Genomic DNA, 19,356 nt, shown 5'->3' with positions numbered 1-19,356 from the left:
CTGCAGAGGCGTTAGTTAACCCGAACGGCATTACAAGGAACTCAAAATGCCCATATCTGGTCCTGAAAGCTGTCTTCGGTACATCCTCTTCCCTGATCCTCAACTGATGATACCCGGACCTCAGATCTATTTTGGAGAAACAACCCACTCCTGCTAGCTGGTCGAATAGATCGTCGATCCTTGGCAATGGGTACTTGTTCTTGGTAGTGACTTTGTTCAACTGCCTGTAGTCGATACAAAGTCTAAGGGATCCATCCTTCTTTCTCACAAACAAAACTGGAGCACCCCAGGGTGAGGTACTCGGTCGGATGAAGCCCTTGTCTACCAGCTCCTGCAACTGCTCCTTCAACTCTTTCAATTCTGCTGGCGCCATCCTGTAGGGAGGGATAGAGATCGGTCGGGTTCCAGGCATCAGTTCTATCTCGAACTCTATTTCCCTAGCAGGTGGTAAACCTGGCAATTTGTCTGGGAACACATCTAAGAACTCTCTAACCACTGGCACCGAGGTGGGCTCTCTAACCTGACTGCTAAGCTCTCTCACATGAGCCAAATACCCCTGACATCCCCTCCTGAGCAACCTACGAGCCTGAAGGGCTGATATCAGACCTCTAGGTGTACCCCTCCTGTCTCCTCTAAAGACAACCTCAAACCCATCCTGACCTCTGAACCTGACTACCTTGTCTCTGCAGTCCAAGGTAGCACCATGGGTAGATAGCCAGTCCATCCTTAGAATGACGTCAAAATCTGTCAAATCTAGAACCACTAGGTCGGCGGACAAGCATCTTCCCTCAACAAACACAGGACTACACTGGCAGACTGACTCTGCCACAGATGGATCACACTTGGGTCCACTGACCCAGAGAGGACACTCTAACTCAGAAGTCATCAGACCCAACCTCCCCACGGCTCTCGGAGCGATAAAAGAATGAGATGCGCCAGGGTCCATCAAGGCATATACATCTGAACAACCAATAATTAAGTTACCTGCCACCACGGTGTTAGATGCATCTGCCTCCTGCTGTATCATTGTGAAGATCCGTGCCGGAGCTGATGGACCTTCACCTCTGAAACCCGCTGAAGAAGAGGCTGTCCCTCTCCCTCTGCCTCTGCCACTGGCCTGAGTCATGGCTGGAGCTGCTGGCTGCGCTACACTGCCTGAAGCTGTCTGCTGGGACGGAGCCATCGGGACTGCTCTTGGACAATCTCGAGCCATATGCCCCTCCTGACCACATCTGAAACAGGCGTTCGTCCCAAACCGACATACTCCCCTGTGTGGCTTACCACACCTCGCACAAACTGCATTATCCGCACCAAAGCTTGAGCCACTCCCAAATCCCAGACTGGACTTGACTTTATTCCAGAACTTGTTCTTCTTACCCTTGGGCTTACCCCATCTCTTACTGCCTGAAGCTGCTGCACTCAGGGTAGAGGGATCTAATCTTCCCCCACCCGGAGTTTTAGAACCGGAAGACTGTGCCACTGACTACTTGACTGTCCCCTGAACGATGGCACTGGCCTCCATTTTCCTGGCCATATCTACTATGGCATGGAAGCTCTCCCTGTCCACTGACTGGATCAAGGAGGAATACCTGGAATGGAGTTTCATAACATACCTCCTTGACCTCTTCGAATCTGTGTCCAGACTCTGCCCAGAAAAAGGCAACAGCTCCAAAAATCGGTCGGTGAACTCCTCCACACCCATTTCATCCGTTTGCCTCAACTGTTCAAACTCTATCATCTTCAGCTCCCTTGAACTATCGGGAAAAGCCCATCCTGCAAACTCGTTTGCAAACTCTTCCCAAGTCATGTTGTCCACTCTCGGTTTCACATAATTCTTAAACCACTCCCGTGCCTTCTTGCACTTAAGCGTGAACCCGGCCATCTGAATGGCTCTACTGTCATCAGCCCCAATCTCATTAGTGATTACTTTAACCCTTTCAAGGTACACAAATGGGTCATCCCCTTTTTCATACTGAGGAGCACCCAATTTCATGTAGTCGGTCATCTTAACCTTGCTTCCACTGGCTGAGCTAGGTCTAGGTGGCTGAACAACTGGGGCTGCTGGTTCTGCAGGTGGTGGAGGTGGTGCAACATTTTCTGAGGTAGGGTTTGCTGGACTTGGATAGTAGGGTGGAGGTGGATACATTGGGTACTGAGAGTATGGTGGGTAGTATGGTGGGTATGGCATCTGTGTGGGATAAGGGGTGAAACTAGGGTAATCCGATGTACCTCCCATCGAATACCCGGGATGTTGTGAGAAATGTGGGTAGTGAGGTGGCTGAACAAATCCCGAGGCCTGAGTGCCTCCTTGGGACTCTCCCATACCTTCCTCTGACATGCCAACTCCCAGACTGCCATCCCTCCTCTGCTCTACATCCATCTCATCCCCCATGCTCTCAGACATTCCTCCCCGAACTGTTCCTCTGACTGATCTGCTTCTACCCAGATCCAAAGACCTTCTAGGGTCTCTTGCTGCTTTTTCTCGGTTAGACCTACTAGACATTGCCCTAGGCAATGCTGGAGGACGGGCGCTCATGCCCTCATCCTCAGGTGGTACTCCAGTCAATCTTGCTGATCGACGAGTTCCTCTCATCCTGTTTTCTGAAAAATAGTGCACAGCACATAAACATTAGCATCATATGGTTCATGTGGGTACACATGAACCCGCATCACATACATCACATATCAGCATATCATAAATGCACATGCATATGATCATGGCATTTCACATCATCATGCAAGATAGGACTCCACATCCTATCCTAGTGGACATGATCTTTTCCTATTGTGCTTGACCTTCTATAACATCTATGAGCCCGACACTCTAGGTCCGACCATATGAACCTAGGGCTCTGATACCATTCTGTAACGACCCGAAAATCGGACCGCTACCGGCGCTAGGATCCAGATCGGCTTAAGGCCGCCGGGACCCATAGCAAGCCTGACATAAAACCTGTAAACCTGTATAATCCCATACATGATCAACAACATGCATAAAAATTAAAACTTTTCTTTCCACATACATCAACCAAACTCTACCTGTGCATAAACATAAACATAACTTTGATCCCTCTGTGGGATCTCATCTGTACCCTCAATGGGTGACATACATCTGTTGAGTTGGTTTACATACACATCATCAAAATCTCTAAGATCATGTATTAAAAGGGATACAACATTCTATGGTCAAGCACACACTAATCATCCATAAACCTCATTACATAACTATGCTGTACTTTTACATTACAATTTGATCATGTCCATTGCTAGCTATTACATAAACAGAACTTCTTTACTCTATCCGGACTCCTGCTCTATACTATACCTGCAAGCCTGGGGGTAAAGGGAGAGGGGTGAGCTAAAAGCCCAGTGAGCTGAACTATTAAAACACATAAATACTATGCTCTATGAAATGCATCATAACACAGACAATTCACATAAGGGTTGGGTGAACTTGTCACCAATTAGTCCAAGCTAACATAGTGCCAGGCCGTAGCATGGGGTCCTGGTCTTCCTGTCATACATACATTACTTACCATTATTCCAGGGCCTCCTCTGGGCTCCTGGTCTTCGAGTCCACAATCGTGCCAGGCCGTAGAATGGGGTCCTGGTCTTTCATTTCCGTGCCAGGCCGTAGAATGGGGTCCTGGTCTTTCATTTCCGTGCCAGGCCGTAGAATGGGGTCCTGGTCTTCCTGTCATGGACTAATTAGGTCATCCAACATTCACCCACATCAACAACACATGATGCAATGCAGCATATTCGTAAAACTAATGCAATCACCCTATTGCATAATCATGATGCATGAAACATGATAAAACATTTAATTTAAAAGATTAAGTTTAGTTCCACTCACCACTGGCTGACTCTGACAACACCGAAGCAGCTGGACTCACTGCTGGGGTCCTCGGTTCCTCGGGTCCAAACCTACACAGGTGGACTCAAATGAGGGACCAAACATATTTGAACATAACTCTAAAATACTCCCCAAAAACCCCCTAAAACATCCTGAAAACATCACATAAAAACATGTAAGAAATGGCTGAACAGGGCACTTTCGGCGGCAGGTTCGGCGGCTGAAAGTCCCTCCAGAGCCGAAAGTCAGGCAGGTTCGGCGGCACCTTCGGCGGCCGAAACTCCCAGACAGAGACGAAACTCATGCATGTTCGGCGGCACTTTCGGCGGCCGAAACTGCCCGACAGAGATGAAAGTCTTCTTTCGGGGGCAAGCTTCGGCAGCCGAATGCTGCCTCCACAAGGGGGTTCGGCGGCCGAAACTCCTTTCGGCGGCCGAACCTGGTTTCTGCCAGAAGGGCAGAAACTTGGTTCACATGAACCTCTTGCCTCCCAAAACCTCAAATCATGCATAAATCTCAACTAAAACATGCATACAAGTTCCTAGGGGTCTCAAGCAGTCATATACCCCAACTACAACACTTCAAACACACAAAATCCACACACATTGTTCAAAACATCAATATTAACCCATAACTCAACATATAACCTAACATGCATTTCTACCCATAGATCTTGCATAAAACTTATTTAAAACACATAAGGAGCTTAAGATCGGCTCTTACCTCTTGAAGATCGAGAGGGAGACGACCTAAACTTGGAGATCCACGAAAATGAGCTCCTGAGTTCCCAAAGCTCCAAAACTTGGTTTAAATGCTCAAAACTTGCAAACGTGAGTTTAAAACTCAAGAAAATGGAAGAGATTTGGAGGAAGAACACGAGAGTTGCAAAGGGAAGGTCGGAAGCTTGCTGTGGCCGAAAATGGGAGAAAACTCGCCCTTTTCGGCTAAGTGCCCCTTTTATAGGTGGCTGGCCAGGCCACGTTCGGGGGCCGAATGCGCTTCCGCATCCATGCCATGTTAGGCGGCCGAACTTGAGTTTCGGCGGCCGAACCTGGACTTCCCTCACTCATGCTTTTGGGGGCCTAACGTGCCTCCAAAGCGCATGCATGTTCGGCGGCCGAACTTGACTTTCGGCGGCCGAACCTGGGTTTTCCTCCAAGGACTTCTCATGCAAAAACTCATTTAATTTCATACTTAAAACCATTAAAAACATGAAAACATTTTACAAAAACATGATTTTACCCTTCTAGAGGTCTCCGACATCCGAGATCCCACCGGACGGTAGGAATTCCGATACCGGAGTCTAGCCGGGTATTACAAGAAGGATCTACACTTACCTCTTGAAGATCGAGAGGAGGGTGATCCAAACTTGGAGATTGGGAGAAATCGAGCTCCGGGAGTCTCCAAACTTCAAAAACTTGATCTTAGCTTAAAAATCTTCAAGACAAAGTAAAAACTCATCAAAAACATGAAGGGATTGAAGAAAAACAACAAATCGACCATGGAAGGGCGAAATCTCACCTATGCCCAAAAATAGAGAGAGAAAACTCGCCCATTTTCGGACAAGGGGCCTTTTATAGGTGGCTGGCCAGACCACCTTCGGGGCCCAAAGGTGCCTCCGCAAGAGGCCAATGTTCGGCGGCCGAACCTGACTTTTTCCTTCCTTGGTCTTTTCTTTCAAAATTCAATTTTCTTTCTTCAATAAAACCATAAAAACATGTAAAAACATTTTAGAAAACATTTATTTTACCCTTCTAGAAGGCTCGACATTCGAGAATTTCGGATTCCAATGGAGATTCCGCCGGAAGGTAGGAATTCCAATGCCAAGGTCTAGCCGGATATTACACAGATGACATCTTTTAACAGTCCTAAAGACATAAAGAAGAGATTTGCGTCAGAACCATATCATAGCTGTAACTCATTTTGGTATGTACATATACGGCACATATACACATACATACTATGACCTAGGATCGCCTAGACCTTTACTCTGATACCACTAATTGTAACACCCCTTACCCTGTCAAAGTGTAGATAGAGTAAGGATTGTCACAAACTATACATTTTTAGATATTTCAAAATGAAATAATTTATTACCAAGTTATTAGGTAGTTCAAGTACATTTCATAAAGTGATTAAAGTAAATATGAGATTTTAAATCAAAATTTTGGTAGATTTTCCTCTGTTTTATCAGTATTTCAACTTATAGTATATATGAAAAATATATTTATAATTATTAACTGTCATTTGATATCTTACTATTCTTTAATTTGACACACATTTCATAGCAACATCATTCTTTATTTTTCCATAAAGTTCATCACATGCAAACGTTTAGCTCTTTTTCTTTATCCATATATGATTATATTATTTTGACTTACATAACCTTCATAACTCACTCTATTTAATATGTACATGTCAAAATATAACTATACAATAACTCAAAGACACAAAATAATTGTCTATGATAATGGTCCTGATGTTCAATGTTGATCTCTGACGACCTCTACCGTGTCTACTTTATTTACAACCTACATGAGGTAAAAACCAACACGCTGAGCTAATGTTCAACAGGTGATTGCAAACAAATAATAAAATAAAGCAAGCATAGTCATGTATATAGATAATTAAGTAAACAATTATAAGCATGTAAAGTGTAGTTAGTATGATACAAAGTATACTTGTCAAACTTTTTAGTATAAGATATGATTTTCCTATGTATCCTTGTGAATGACAAGAATTTTCTTCAGATTTAATAAAAACATCTTCTTTTGCCATTATTGCATATTTTATATTTATAGCAAATCACCATAGCTTAGTGCATGCAATAGATGCAGACATATTAACATTCACCGATAATTTTATAAAAATGAGTATCAATCTTAATTAGGTTCTCAACCCTTATAAACACATAGTAGAGTTGACTAGGTAGATAAGGAGTTATAACGGTAGGCATAGGGTACCAAACGGTAGACTTAAAGGCCAAAACTGTAATAGTAGGACTCTGTGGCCATGCTTACGAGGTACCTGATATACAACCTCAAATATAGATCATGTATCGGTATCAGTACTGCGAATTCTATATGTTTATATGGCATGCCATACCCTTAAGCTAACCTCGACTTTTATTAAATTTATTAGGGCCAAGTATCATTAATTTAATGTATCAATTATTCAATGTAAATGCATATCATTTGAAACTATTTGAAATTATTTTCAAAGGACATATATCATATGCCAAGGTTAACAAGATGAGAAACTCATGGCAAATAGTGCAGAACTTTATTGACTTAACATTACAATATTGCTTCAAGTCAATTCACTTCTTGCATTTCATAACACTAACGAGTAAAGAATGGCAAGTTTTACTCAAATCATAATGTACAAATAAGTTTTATTATCAAGCAAGCATATGCAAAAATTAAGTACGATAAGCAAGCACGTGCGTAATTCTTACCGATTAAGCAAGCATGTTAATTTTTATGTATTCTAATTCAAGAGGGTTGCATCCTGTCATATGTTGTATAAACTTTTTAAGCACTTTAAAGTTACAATTTGACTTAAGTTTCTTCATAACAAATGTGTATTTATGTCTTATCTTTCCAACAAGGCATACGTCATGCAAATTTGATCACCTATCTTAAGTTATGAATTTTTCTTTACAAGTTGCTCAATAAGGTCTTAAACTGTTCAGTATTGGTACTTATTTATAGTATCACAAAACATATCAAATGCATGCAATTTCATACAAATTCAAGCTTGTCTTCTACAAAGTTTTAGGTATACTTTTTAAGATTCATTTGGCACTAGTCTTAATAAATTTCATTGAGTGCATAATTAGTTATGGCATAATCAATACAATATGTTCCGGATGCTCTATTGCTGTGTCCAATTTAGATTCACTTGCAATTTATATCATTTTACTTACAAATTCAGAATTTAGTCAACTCATGAAAGTTTTAGCTCTTTGTCTTAGTTTTCATTTAGTATAATTTAGGCCTAATTTTAATAATTATAAAATGAGTTATGAAGCTTCTATCACATGCTGCCTTGTTAAAATCTATTCTGATAGGTTTGGACTTTTAACTCCCATGTTAAATTTCTTTACTTTAAACCTTTCAAACACCATTCCAACATTCATATTACACATTTATACAATCAAAACAATATTTTTAGCAAGTAAAATAAATCTCTAATTCCACATATTCATAAGAAAGTCAAATGAAAATAAAAAAAATCATACAAACACCAAACTTTTCTTGAATTTCTCTTTCTTTTCCACTTCTACTCTCTAGCTATCTCATTTCCCTTTGATGTTCCTTCACCGAGGCCAATTTATATGTTAGGGAAGGATTGAATAAATTATAAATTAAAGCTTTATAATTGAAATTCATGCATGAAGAAATAAGAAAATTCTATTTCCTACATATTTCTAAGCTCACCTTTAATTTTCAAGCTTGGTGCATATGGAACCCTAAATTTTTCTTCTTCAATTCTTCCAATATATGACTCTTTTTTTAACTCTTTTTTTAACTCTTGATCTTAGGGTAAATTTTTATTAAAGAAATAAGTTGATTTGGTGAGAGCTTGGCTTGGATTTGGTGGAAAAAAGAAAAGTAAAGTTTTTATCTTTAAATAGAGTGATCTTCGGCCATATGAAAAAAAGAAAGAAGACAACCCTTTTTCTTTCATTTGCTTTGTCATTTCTTTCATGCTTAGTTAGGTGACACTTGGAGGGTTTAGGTGAAGAGGTGAAAAACATGAAGGACTAAACAAAATTTTATCTTTAAACTTTCAATATTCATATTTTAACTTACTAAACTTTTTTCCATGTTTCAATTTAGTTTTTAAACTTTCAATATTCATAAATTGACTTAGTAAACTTACACTTTTAGTCTTTAGAAATTTATTTCACTTAGGTAGGCATGTCGGATTTTGACAAGCACCTCAAGTGAGCCCGTCGAGAAACCCTAAACACCTCCTAAAAGTGAATCATTTTCTACTCTCTAATCACACTGTCTACTTTATTTTTGTATATATCCATTTCCTTATTTGAGTTTTCTATGATTCAGTTATTAGCAGTTTAGAGTTATGCAAATACTTTCCCTAAAATAGCTCGGAGTAAGCTAGCACATCCCTTAATGTCACTTGCTCTAATAACGAAATAGCCTAACCCATATCTAGTGATATCACTATTCTAACTATGGGTTTGAGGATGTTATATGAATTGCTTCAATATTAAACCTTTTTACATAAATTTTTAAAGATTTAATGTCTCTTTGTCTAATTTTTTAAAGGTCAGAGGATAATTTTTTGGGAAGGATGCATATGGCAAAATGTTGTTTGAAGGAACATGCCAACTCCTTAGAGTCATTAATGGAGTAAGTGGGCAAATATTGGTACCATTTTTATGCGAAGCTCATGAGTGTTGAAGGAAAACCTGATAAAAGATCAAGTCATTAATATTCTAAAGGAACATCATTGTGCGGAAGTTATAAATAGTTTCGAGATCCGTCTTCCTATCATATTTCTTCAAGGAGAGCTGCTTGAATTTGGAAGGAAAGATCTTACCTAATATTTCAAGTGAAAAGGTGGGGTGAGAGGAAGTCTCCAATATCAAAATCATTTAGTTGCTCCTTTTAATAATAATTTATATAAAAAATATAATTTGAGTAGACAATGAAAAAAATTTGTTTTCTTCAAATTGATTCATTTTGACATAAATACAAAGCAGTAAAGCGTTTTCTTTTACATGGCTAGTGCTTTAAAACCATATTCATGAGCAAATATGAGATCAATAGAAAGTTATTGAAGAATTCAACAATAGCAAATATAAAGAAATATGAAAGGATAGGCTCTGATAATGTAAGACAAATTGTTCTTAAGATACATTTGATATTATTGTTGAGACTGTTAATTATAAAGAATTTGATTAATATTATTAATATATGAATTTGTTAAAAAAAATTAAATTTATTTTAAATTATTCAAACTCATTTTAAACTCAATTATTTTATTAAAATAATATAGTTTTTTATATTTTAATTAATAATTTATATAAAAAATATTTAGTTAATAATTTTTATTTAAAAATAATATTTTGAAAAATATTTAAATTCTCATTATTAAATAAAAAATATATAAAATATATTTTATATTAAATTAATTATTTATATAAATAAAGGACAACATAAAAATGATAAAATGTTATGAAAAGGGTAAAAGCTGTGCATTATCACGCTTTAAAACGCCACGTAGGCATTTTGTATAGTACCAATATATTTGTGTAAAGGCATTACGCTGGGAAAGAAATAAAAGACTGCGACTTGAAATAATCTTCCAGTACGCCATTTATAGGAGAGAATTTGAAGCCCGTTTGGTCCTCCTTAGGAATCCATTATTGGAACTAGGTTTTTTAAAACACAAGTAAAATTCACGCAACGAGGCGAAAAAGAGGAAAAAAAAAAGAGGAAAACAAACACGCCCCTGTAAGAATTGAATTTCTATTTTATTTTCATTTTTATTTTCATTTTCATTTTCATTTTCATTTTCATTTTCAATGTATTCGTTTTCTCCGGAGTGATCTAAAAGTGGTTTGGTTCTCATCGCGTAGCTTTTGCTCTTTAGCTTACCGATTTTAATATAGCAGATGAGAAACTTTCAAGCTGTGATTTTTTATTATTTTTTTTTCTTGTGTTGATTAACAGAGAGCAGAGCTGTTTTTTGAGAGCTGAGAAGGCAGAATCATGGCCGTTGTAGAGAATGCGGGTGTGGATTTGGGGATGACTGTGGGCTCATCATCCAGTCTAGATTCGAGTATGTCATCGTCAGCCAGCGATCAGGACCAGCTCAACCCCAATCAGAACCACCATTCACTGTTGCCCATCGACAACGGTGTCTCGATTCAGCCCCTCTACATGAAGGTCCACGTTCAACCGTCGCCCAACGGCAAGCCTCAGCATCCGCCGCCGCCGAATCTGCAGGTGGCCCATCATTATCCTTCTCATCATCAGCGATCCAACGGCGGCGGAGGTGATTTACAGATGGATGGGGATGTGGAAAAGAGCTACGAGAGGGATATAAGAGAGCTGCAGGAGTTGTTCTCTAAGCTGAATCCCATGGCTGAGGAGTTTGTGCCTCCTTCTCTTGCTAATAGCAATGGCAATTATCATGGACTTAATGGGCTCCATATGGGGTCGTATACTAATGACAACAACGACTGCTTGGTGAGCGGCACTAGAAATGAACAAGTGAATGGAAATGCTGGTCGAAGGGTATAAATCTATCTTTCATGCTTCTGTTTACACAAACACTTTCTTATAGAAAATTTGATAGAAGAGAAATGATAATGTATTTGATCTTTGGCTTAGTGTTGTCTTCCGGAACTTGACCAAGACCAAGTGTGTGTCAGGCTAAGTTTCAAAATGACGAAACTTTAGGTTCAAAACTTTATACTGCATGGTTTATCTTTGTTTAGATGACATTTTGGTTGCTGGGAAGAGCAAGGAATGAAGAAGGAGAGAACGTGGAATTTGAATCTTTTATTTTGTGTTGTTTGGATTTTTCAAAGAATGAAAAGCCAACAGAACCAGGTTTTGATGTTCACTTATGTCTCAAATGGTGAAAATTTAAAGTGTGGAATTTTAATGGGCTCTTTGCATTGATTGGCTTGAGAATTGATCGGAGCATTGGAACATGAATCACATTATTTACTGGTGAGTATATTTGTTGCTCACAGAAGAAAAACTATAATCAAGTGAAACGGAGAATGAACAGCAGGACAAGTATGGCCCAGAGGGAGGAGATAATTCGCAGGACTGTATATGTGTCTGACATTGATCAACAGGTGTAATATTAAGCCTTGTCATTAGTTTCTACTGTTTTTCGGCTTTTATAGTGGTTGTTGTCTATAAGTTTGTATATAATGACCTATCGGCTTTTTGATTTGGTACTTAGGTCACTGAAGAGCAGCTTGCCGCCCTATTTGTTGGCTGTGGGCAGGTAATTCTGTTCTACCTGCTTGTCTGAGGGGCTTTCATCATAGCTATATGTTTGAGCAATTTCCTTTCTTGTGCAAAGGTGGTGGACTGCCGAATCTGTGGTGATCCAAATTCTGTACTTCGTTTTGCCTTTATTGAATTCACTGATGAAGGTACTGTTAATCTCATATTTTGGTTATTGCATGCATGTTTCATGAATTTATTGTGCATATTGTATCAACATGATAAACCAATGTTCTTGTATGGCCCTTATGGTTTAATATGCAGAAGGTGCAAGGACTGCTTTGAATCTCGCTGGAACAATGCTTGGATACTATCCTATGAGGGTGCTGCCCTCAAAAACAGCTATTGCACCAGTTAATTCAACCTTTTTGCCTAGGGTGAGAAATTATTGTCATATGACCATTGAAATGATACCAAAGTTGGAAACTAGGCTTTGTCACGATACTTCAATTCTATTTAACTTGCTAACCAATTTGCACCCTGCATTTCAGAATGATGATGAACGTGAAATGTGCACCAGAACAATTTACTGTACAAACATTGATAAGAAGGTATCAGTTTTGATCCTTCATCAACAAACAGGATTCCTTTTTGGAGACTTTAATGCAATTTACATGCATCATTTTGTTTGTTTTCTGCAGGTTACTCAAGCGGATGTTAAACTCTTTTTCGAATCTGTTTGTGGAGAGGTTTGTTATTATAATCACTGCAAATTCGATATATGGCTTTCTTTTTGGAAAATATATTTTTATCTTCCTGTTTGGAATCAATAATTTCACTAGAATTCGATTCAATTGTTTTCTTCTCTAATTATTCTCTTGTTTGGAATGAAAGAAATCAGTTATTTTTAACTTAAAAACATTTCATTTTAGAAGAAATTGAAATCATGCATGATTTTGTAAGAATTCATTTAAATTGTTTTCTTGTAAAATGAATTGTCTCAAATGAAGTCTAAGAGAAATTTTATCGGTGGAAAAATTTTGTCTGATGCAGGTTTATCGCCTGAGGCTGCTAGGGGACTATCATCATTCTACTCGTATTGCTTTTGTGGAGTTTGTGATGGTAATTGCTCTTTATCTTTATTCGTATGTGCTGAATATTCTGTGGTCTGGTGGAATATCAAATATGTTGAAGTTCAGAAAAAGGATTGGGTGAGGTAATGAAGAGTTCTCAAGATGGTTCTAAGCACTATGAGGCACTGCACTCCTTTAATGAATAGTAGGCAGCAACAGCACTTGTTAGACACGTGAACATGCCAAAATGAGTCTAAGGTGTGGTAGACACAAATACATGCATTCGAGAAATGCGTAAAAGGGGAAAATATCTGATGTGCATGTCAGCATCATACTTTTTATATGTCAAACACCCATTAGACCTTTTATAGTTATTTATTTATTTTATTTTGTAACAAGACTTTTTGGTGCATATTACATAGCCATTTCTTTCGAAGAGGATAAACATGAAAGGCTAGAGAGTTTATCGAAGCTTGACGCTTTCCGTTTACCTTTTAACATAATTATCTAGAGGCCCATATGAAGGCTTCTTCATAGAATTGTCTTTGTAAGAGACCTGTATGAAAGCTAGAGTATTTGTTGAATCTTGGGTGTCCTTTGTGTTTTGATTCACATATCTAGATTCTAATGTGTCATCTGGAGGTTTTATCCATAGTAATAACCCTTTACAAGGTCAACAGCTTTGAGTAGGAAAAGATATGAAAAGTTTGCTAGAGTATTGATTTATCTTGATGTTCTGATGGAATTTGATCGCTCAGATGTGCTTTTGTGCCATTTACTTAACCAGGTTTTGCAAGGATTTTATTGTTTTTTCTTCTTTGTTGTCCCCTTCATACTTCTATGGTTTATTTTTATGCATAAGTTATTCCTGTTGCTTGATAATGTGCATGAGAAAAATTATTCTTCATGCTGAATATATTCTACAATGAGTTAACAATAAATGAGCTATTTCTTGTAATTCAAAAAAGAAAATCTCAAAGTTGTCAAGGAGCCCTTAAAATGGAATAGCAAAGAAAAGAAATAACTTTTAAAGGGATGCTCAATTTCTTCGCTGATGCTACCAGGGATGCATTACCTTTGATGTAGAGCAAGGAAAAGGAAAGGCAAAACAAGGAACAAATAAAGCAAATGAAAACTCATTTCATTAGTATTATTCTCAAATAATTATCATAATCCAAAGCTACCAAAAGAATGGAAAATTAGCCCTATTTATAGAGCTTATATACCTAATCAATTTAGGAATGGAAATTCTAACTAATTAGGAGTAGACGAAAATTCCGACCCTAATCAAATTAGGAATAGAAATCCTAACCTATTAGGACTATTGGGTGACTTAAAAAGTTAAACTAGGAAATGATAATGATAATAAAGGCTGAAAATAAAAAACTTCCTAAATAATTAAAACCTAGATTTCCTAATTATATTAAGATACTTATCTTTCCATAGTGCATTAAACTTATGGATTAAATCAGTTTGATATCCAGCACTTGTAAATCAACTTATTTTATTCTCAAATGGATCTTTGACTTATCATGGGGGAAGTCATTCTGTCAAGTCTTTTATATATATATATATATATATATATATATATTTAACTCTGGACTTGCTATTGATTCGGAACTGTTGTTTCTAATCCTCCTTTTATTTAGTATGAATTATAACAATTGAAGACAATGCTTGAGCAAACCTAGTGTGTTGATGGTTGCATTAGATATCTATGTTACACGTAGAACTGCTTAATAGTGCTTTTTGTACTATTGTATCCCTGCTAACCTCATTCAAAGGTAAGTTGGTTGCATGCTTGACTCTTCACTCTTGTGCAATTGTCATGAATCTATCCCCTATTTGCATTAGCAACTGAGATGTGAACTTGTTGGGAGTTCTCCCTTTCCTTATTTTATTTTTTTCCCCCTCTTTCCTTGTCCCTTCTTATCTACTTCCCACAATGAATTTGCTTCTAAACCCCTTCTATAGGTCTCTACGTGATCCAAATTTTAACCAAAACTTATATGCAAGCCAACAAGAGCCAGCAATCCCATTGGGGTGATTTTGTTGTGTGCAAAACCATTATATTGACCCATAACAAAAGCATTATGTTTCTACCACCCTTTCCACTAAGCTATATTATATGACAATTTCTGTTAATCTGTTTGCATTCGAGTTGAGAGCCAAGACATGTCAATCTAGGCTGTTATATCCCAGACTTTACGCTATATAATTGGTCAACATTCATTAAGAATTTTGCTGTTAAAGTAATGCAGTTCTTCTGAGCTAATGCCTAGTTGTATGTCACTATTATTCTGTGTTGTTGTATTCTTTTATGTACTGCAACTTATTTTCCTTTTTTAATGTCTCCTGAGCCTCGCAACTTTCTTGACATTAAATGCGCTTAAACTGCTCTATGGTAAAGGGGAAAGATAGTGTTCAAACTAGTTTTATGAGTTGGAGAGTTCCATTGCAACTTGGTTGTTTAGGTGAACCCTTCATTGTGTTGGTGGGAATTGTAGTGGATGGTAAGCCACAATCTACAGCTTCTTTGAGAAGACTATTACACTCTGTATGTGGTGATCTGTTATTCAAGAGAAAAATGAAGGAAAGGACAATTTTCTGCTATTCTTTTTTCAACTTGTTATAACAAAGGAGTAGAGTAGTGACTAAGGAGTAGCTCAGTTAGTCTTGGTGGTAGTTTCCACAGTTAGTAATGGAGGGAAAATAAATATTGCAGTTACAACTATCTTCGAAGAATAGTTGCAGCTGTTAGTAGTGTTACTGGCTAGAACAAGTAATCAGGCATTCCAAGAATCAATAGAAAGCATTATCTTCCTTCCCAATTCTCTATGAATCCTCTCTGCTTTCTATTTCTCTCTCAACCCATTCTATTCTATCTCCTCTTTTCCTATTTCTCTGTTTCAGTAATTGATGCAAGTCTCGCGCATGACAACTTTATGATTGCTATTTCTAAGAATTTGGTTCAAGAAATACCAAAATGGGGCAGAGCAAGGTAGAAATTTGGGGACTCTATTTAACTTTCAGCATTTGAGCATTAAGTAGTCGATCACAAGGCTTGGTTTGTACTGTTATACTTCTTGTATGCAGGACACAAATGGAGTTCTGATGTTGACTTCTTTTTATAGTATTTGTAGGTTAGAAACTTTGAATTTCCGTGCCTGTTACTTTCTAAAAGAGCAGGGTAATCATAGCAGGTGTTTCAACTTTATGCTTGACAAATGCTGATAATCTTTATGCTCCACTGGTTCTATATGTTCAACTTCTATGTGATAGTTATTTAGCTGTAACCAGACTTGTGGATGATTTGAAGTTGTTATTAGTTGTATTTGCCCTGGAATTTTTTTGCATGATTTTGGTAATGGAAGCCATAATACAGCTTATATGAAGAAAAATTTTGGTGCTATGCTTTGTCTTTTTGCATAATACTATGCCTAGAAATGCATGTTGATTGCAGTTTAATAAGTTGGGTGTGTTTCTTTGTTGGCTTGTTTGTCTAGTGTAGATGACAGGTCTAGATATCCGCTTAAATGAGCGGTTTATGCTCTGAAAAGTAAATTAATTAATTAATTAATAAATAAAAGATTAATAACGACTTGTAGGGTCAGTTTGTGCTTCTCCTGTGGTTTATATTGACCTTTTTATATATTATTGTTTTATATAAGAATTAATCTGTCTTGCATTGGTTCCCATCAGGCTGAAAGTGCAATAGCTGCTCTCAACTGTAGCGGTGTTGTTCTTGGATCATTGCCAATAAGGTTAGATTGCTAACTATCCTGAGAATTTTGACTCTTTTGTTCTAAAGTTGCTGGCTTTGGTAGTTTGCGACTAAGGCTTAATTGTTTTTATATTCTAAAATCAACCGCTGAATTTTTGTATAATCTTTGCTTAAATGTTCAGGGTAAGCCCATCGAAAACACCAGTTAGGCCACGTCCTCCTCGTCTTCCCATGCATTAAGGGCATCCTGGTGGCGTGGGTTCATGCTGCTTTTGGTACCAGATTATGTATATTTAGATACACATACCCATGTTCAGATGTTTCTGATCTGTGCTGCCTTATATATATCTTCATCCTCTGCTCCTTTGAAAGGGATCTTTGTTGCGATACTAGTCCTGTTTTGTTTATTCTAGCAATATATGAGGCTGAATGGAACACTGATGCTCTGGAAGATTTATATGTATTAGCTTGTTAAGGTGGATCGGACTCTCGAAAATGAAGCTTTTTAAGAGTTTCTGATACTTGACCCAAAAGATCCTTTCCATGATCAAATAATCAGTAATTTCATAGGATTGGATCATGATGGAGCTTGGATTTTTACCTTGTTGAGATGGGTTATTAATCAGTTTATGGTTGCTTCTGTTTTTGTCTGATGATATGCCGTTCCTGTCTAACCACATGCTTTGTGCTGTGTTTCTGTGCGTTTCGTGCTTCACTTTCGTTAAATTTAAGTTATCCCATACTTCTTCTGTGCCTAAACATGAAGAGCTTGTTTCCCAATTTGCACTTACAGCTCTGGGGCTACAATACATCCCACCTCCCGGAAACCTTTCCCTTTGACTGCTGCTACAGCATGCTTATCACTTGCTTGATGACCAGAGATTCCTCTTGCTTTTCCTTCTGTTTCATCTCCATGCCTTGATCTGCTTCATACGTAACCCCATAATATCCAGCTTTCCTAACAAATTCTGAGACCTGCTCCCAACTCCACCAATCCAACTCTCAACAACCACTGCTACTATTATATACCGCTGGCCCTTTGTCGCATGCCATCGCAGAAATAAGAGGGCTGCTAGAAGTAGCTAGAATGACTGGTCATATGGGTTTAGTATAACATTTTCCTAAAAGAATATTCTGATTTATTTTGCACGCATTCTGTTACATAGTATCTCTATATATTATAGAGAGAGAGTATCGGTATATATTATAGAGAGAGGAGGAAAAGGACAATATCAATTTTTTTGAGAAATATATACAACCTTTTCCTATTTTTTTTTTTTCTTTTTCTTCCCTTTTTATCTTTCCTGTGCATCTTACACTATATCAGAGCAATGATCCACCCTATGGTCTCACAGCGAAAGATGAGCTGAAGCACAAAAAAACAAACACAAAAAAAAACCAAACAACGGAAACAATTTTAGCGGAGGAACAAATAATACCACTTAGTCAGAGGTTGGAGATGAACTCAGATTATAATGCTAAGTCCAAGACATTTCAAAAGGAACAACAAACGCCTTCATGAATAGGTCTGCATTGAATAGCAACATCTATACGACCAATCGAGAAATCAGCAGCCAGTTGAATTAGTTATTACAAATAATGAAAGGAGGAGATAAGGGCAAGGAAGCAGAAACAGATTCAATTTAAGTACACTCTGTTCCTCCTTTGGTTCCAATTGATTCTCAAGGATTATTGCCATTGCCTCGTGAGCATAGGGGAGGAGAGACAATTCATATAGAGGTGCAAGGACGTGGGTATTTGAGTAGGTTGCTATCCAAGATGGAATTGCTGGTGTTTGGAGGATAAGACCCAGAGGGATGTCTCAGGAAATGCTGTAATATTTTGAGGTTTATGAAGTACTAATCGACTAGAAGGTGGATTTGGCAAGCTTGTATTTGACTGGACAAGTTGAGTATTGATTCTCTAGTTAGAGAGAGCGAATGAAACAGGGGCATGGAAATAGTTCTCCACCGCCGTAACAGCCTGATTCAGAGAATGGTGGTGGAAGATATAGTAATCGCCTTCAAGGAGCTTCGACAGTCGGGTACAGTGGTCGAATACAGGCGAATTTGAGAAGATGAAGTACCAAATAGAGCAGTTGAATCCCCTGTTTTCAGAAGCATATTTCGTTAGCAGCTTTATCGGCAGTCTAAGAAATGAAATTGCAGCAACCATGAGGATGTTTAAATCGGCAACCGTGCTCGAGGTTGTTGAACAAGCCAGATTACAGGAGCTGGTATTGCAAGCCTAGCGAGCAATTTGCCCAAATTTCCTTCACTTTATCCTAACATTGGTTGCAAGGCTCGACCCAAAATATCCACCGCCCACTATAACCAGCCCATCCTATCTTCCAAACTTATCTTTTCTTATAACCCAAAATACAACCCTACTCCCCAGCAATCCGCCGTCGTTCAGCCTAAACAGGCCTTACCTCCTCTTCTACCTTTTTCCCAAAACTCTTCCACCAATCAATGGAACTTCTAACACCTATTTCGGATGCTGTGATCATTACTTCCCTGGGGCCCGTTGTGCTACCAAACAACTAATGGCGGTAGCAGTTGATGATGAGATTGAGATCGACAAGGAAGAAGTTAGGTTGGATTGTATGGAGGGAGAAGAGCATGAGGTGAAGAAGACGATAAAGCCCCCGTATTATCAATGAATGCGGTGAGTGGGAGCAGCTGTGATAATACAGTAAAATTGAAGGGCCATTTGAAGGGAAGCCGGTGATTATCTTAATTGATAGTGGAAGTACACACA

General features: G+C 38.2%; 1 protein-coding gene across 3 annotated transcripts; it reads left to right on the top strand.

Annotated features, from left to right (window-relative positions):
* The first annotated feature begins 10,172 nt into the window (after positions 1 to 10,172).
* Positions 10,173 to 17,236, top strand: LOC110626915 (polyadenylate-binding protein-interacting protein 11). 3 transcript variants are annotated; one of them, XM_021773105.2, is made up of 11 exons: positions 10,173 to 10,344; positions 10,564 to 11,130; positions 11,595 to 11,702; positions 11,813 to 11,857; positions 11,936 to 12,008; positions 12,124 to 12,236; positions 12,351 to 12,410; positions 12,501 to 12,548; positions 12,853 to 12,921; positions 16,575 to 16,636; positions 16,779 to 17,236. In XM_021773105.2, the coding sequence occupies exons 2-11, from the start codon at positions 10,603 to 10,605 to the stop codon at positions 16,834 to 16,836; spliced, it is 1,164 nt and encodes a 387-aa protein (XP_021628797.1). In that variant the 5' UTR covers positions 10,173 to 10,344; positions 10,564 to 10,602; the 3' UTR covers positions 16,837 to 17,236. The 3 variants fall into 3 exon arrangements, with proteins under 3 accessions (XP_021628797.1, XP_021628805.1, XP_021628813.1); XM_021773113.2 differs by lacking the exon at positions 10,173 to 10,344 and adding an exon at positions 10,362 to 10,449; XM_021773121.2 differs by lacking the exon at positions 10,173 to 10,344 and adding an exon at positions 10,384 to 10,454.
* The last annotated feature ends 2,120 nt before the right edge of the window (positions 17,237 to 19,356 follow it).

This window comes from Manihot esculenta, chromosome 1, assembly GCF_001659605.2.
Source record: "Manihot esculenta cultivar AM560-2 chromosome 1, M.esculenta_v8, whole genome shotgun sequence".
NCBI lineage: Eukaryota > Viridiplantae > Streptophyta > Magnoliopsida > Malpighiales > Euphorbiaceae > Manihot > Manihot esculenta.
This window is presented reverse-complemented; position numbering and strand designations above follow the sequence as displayed.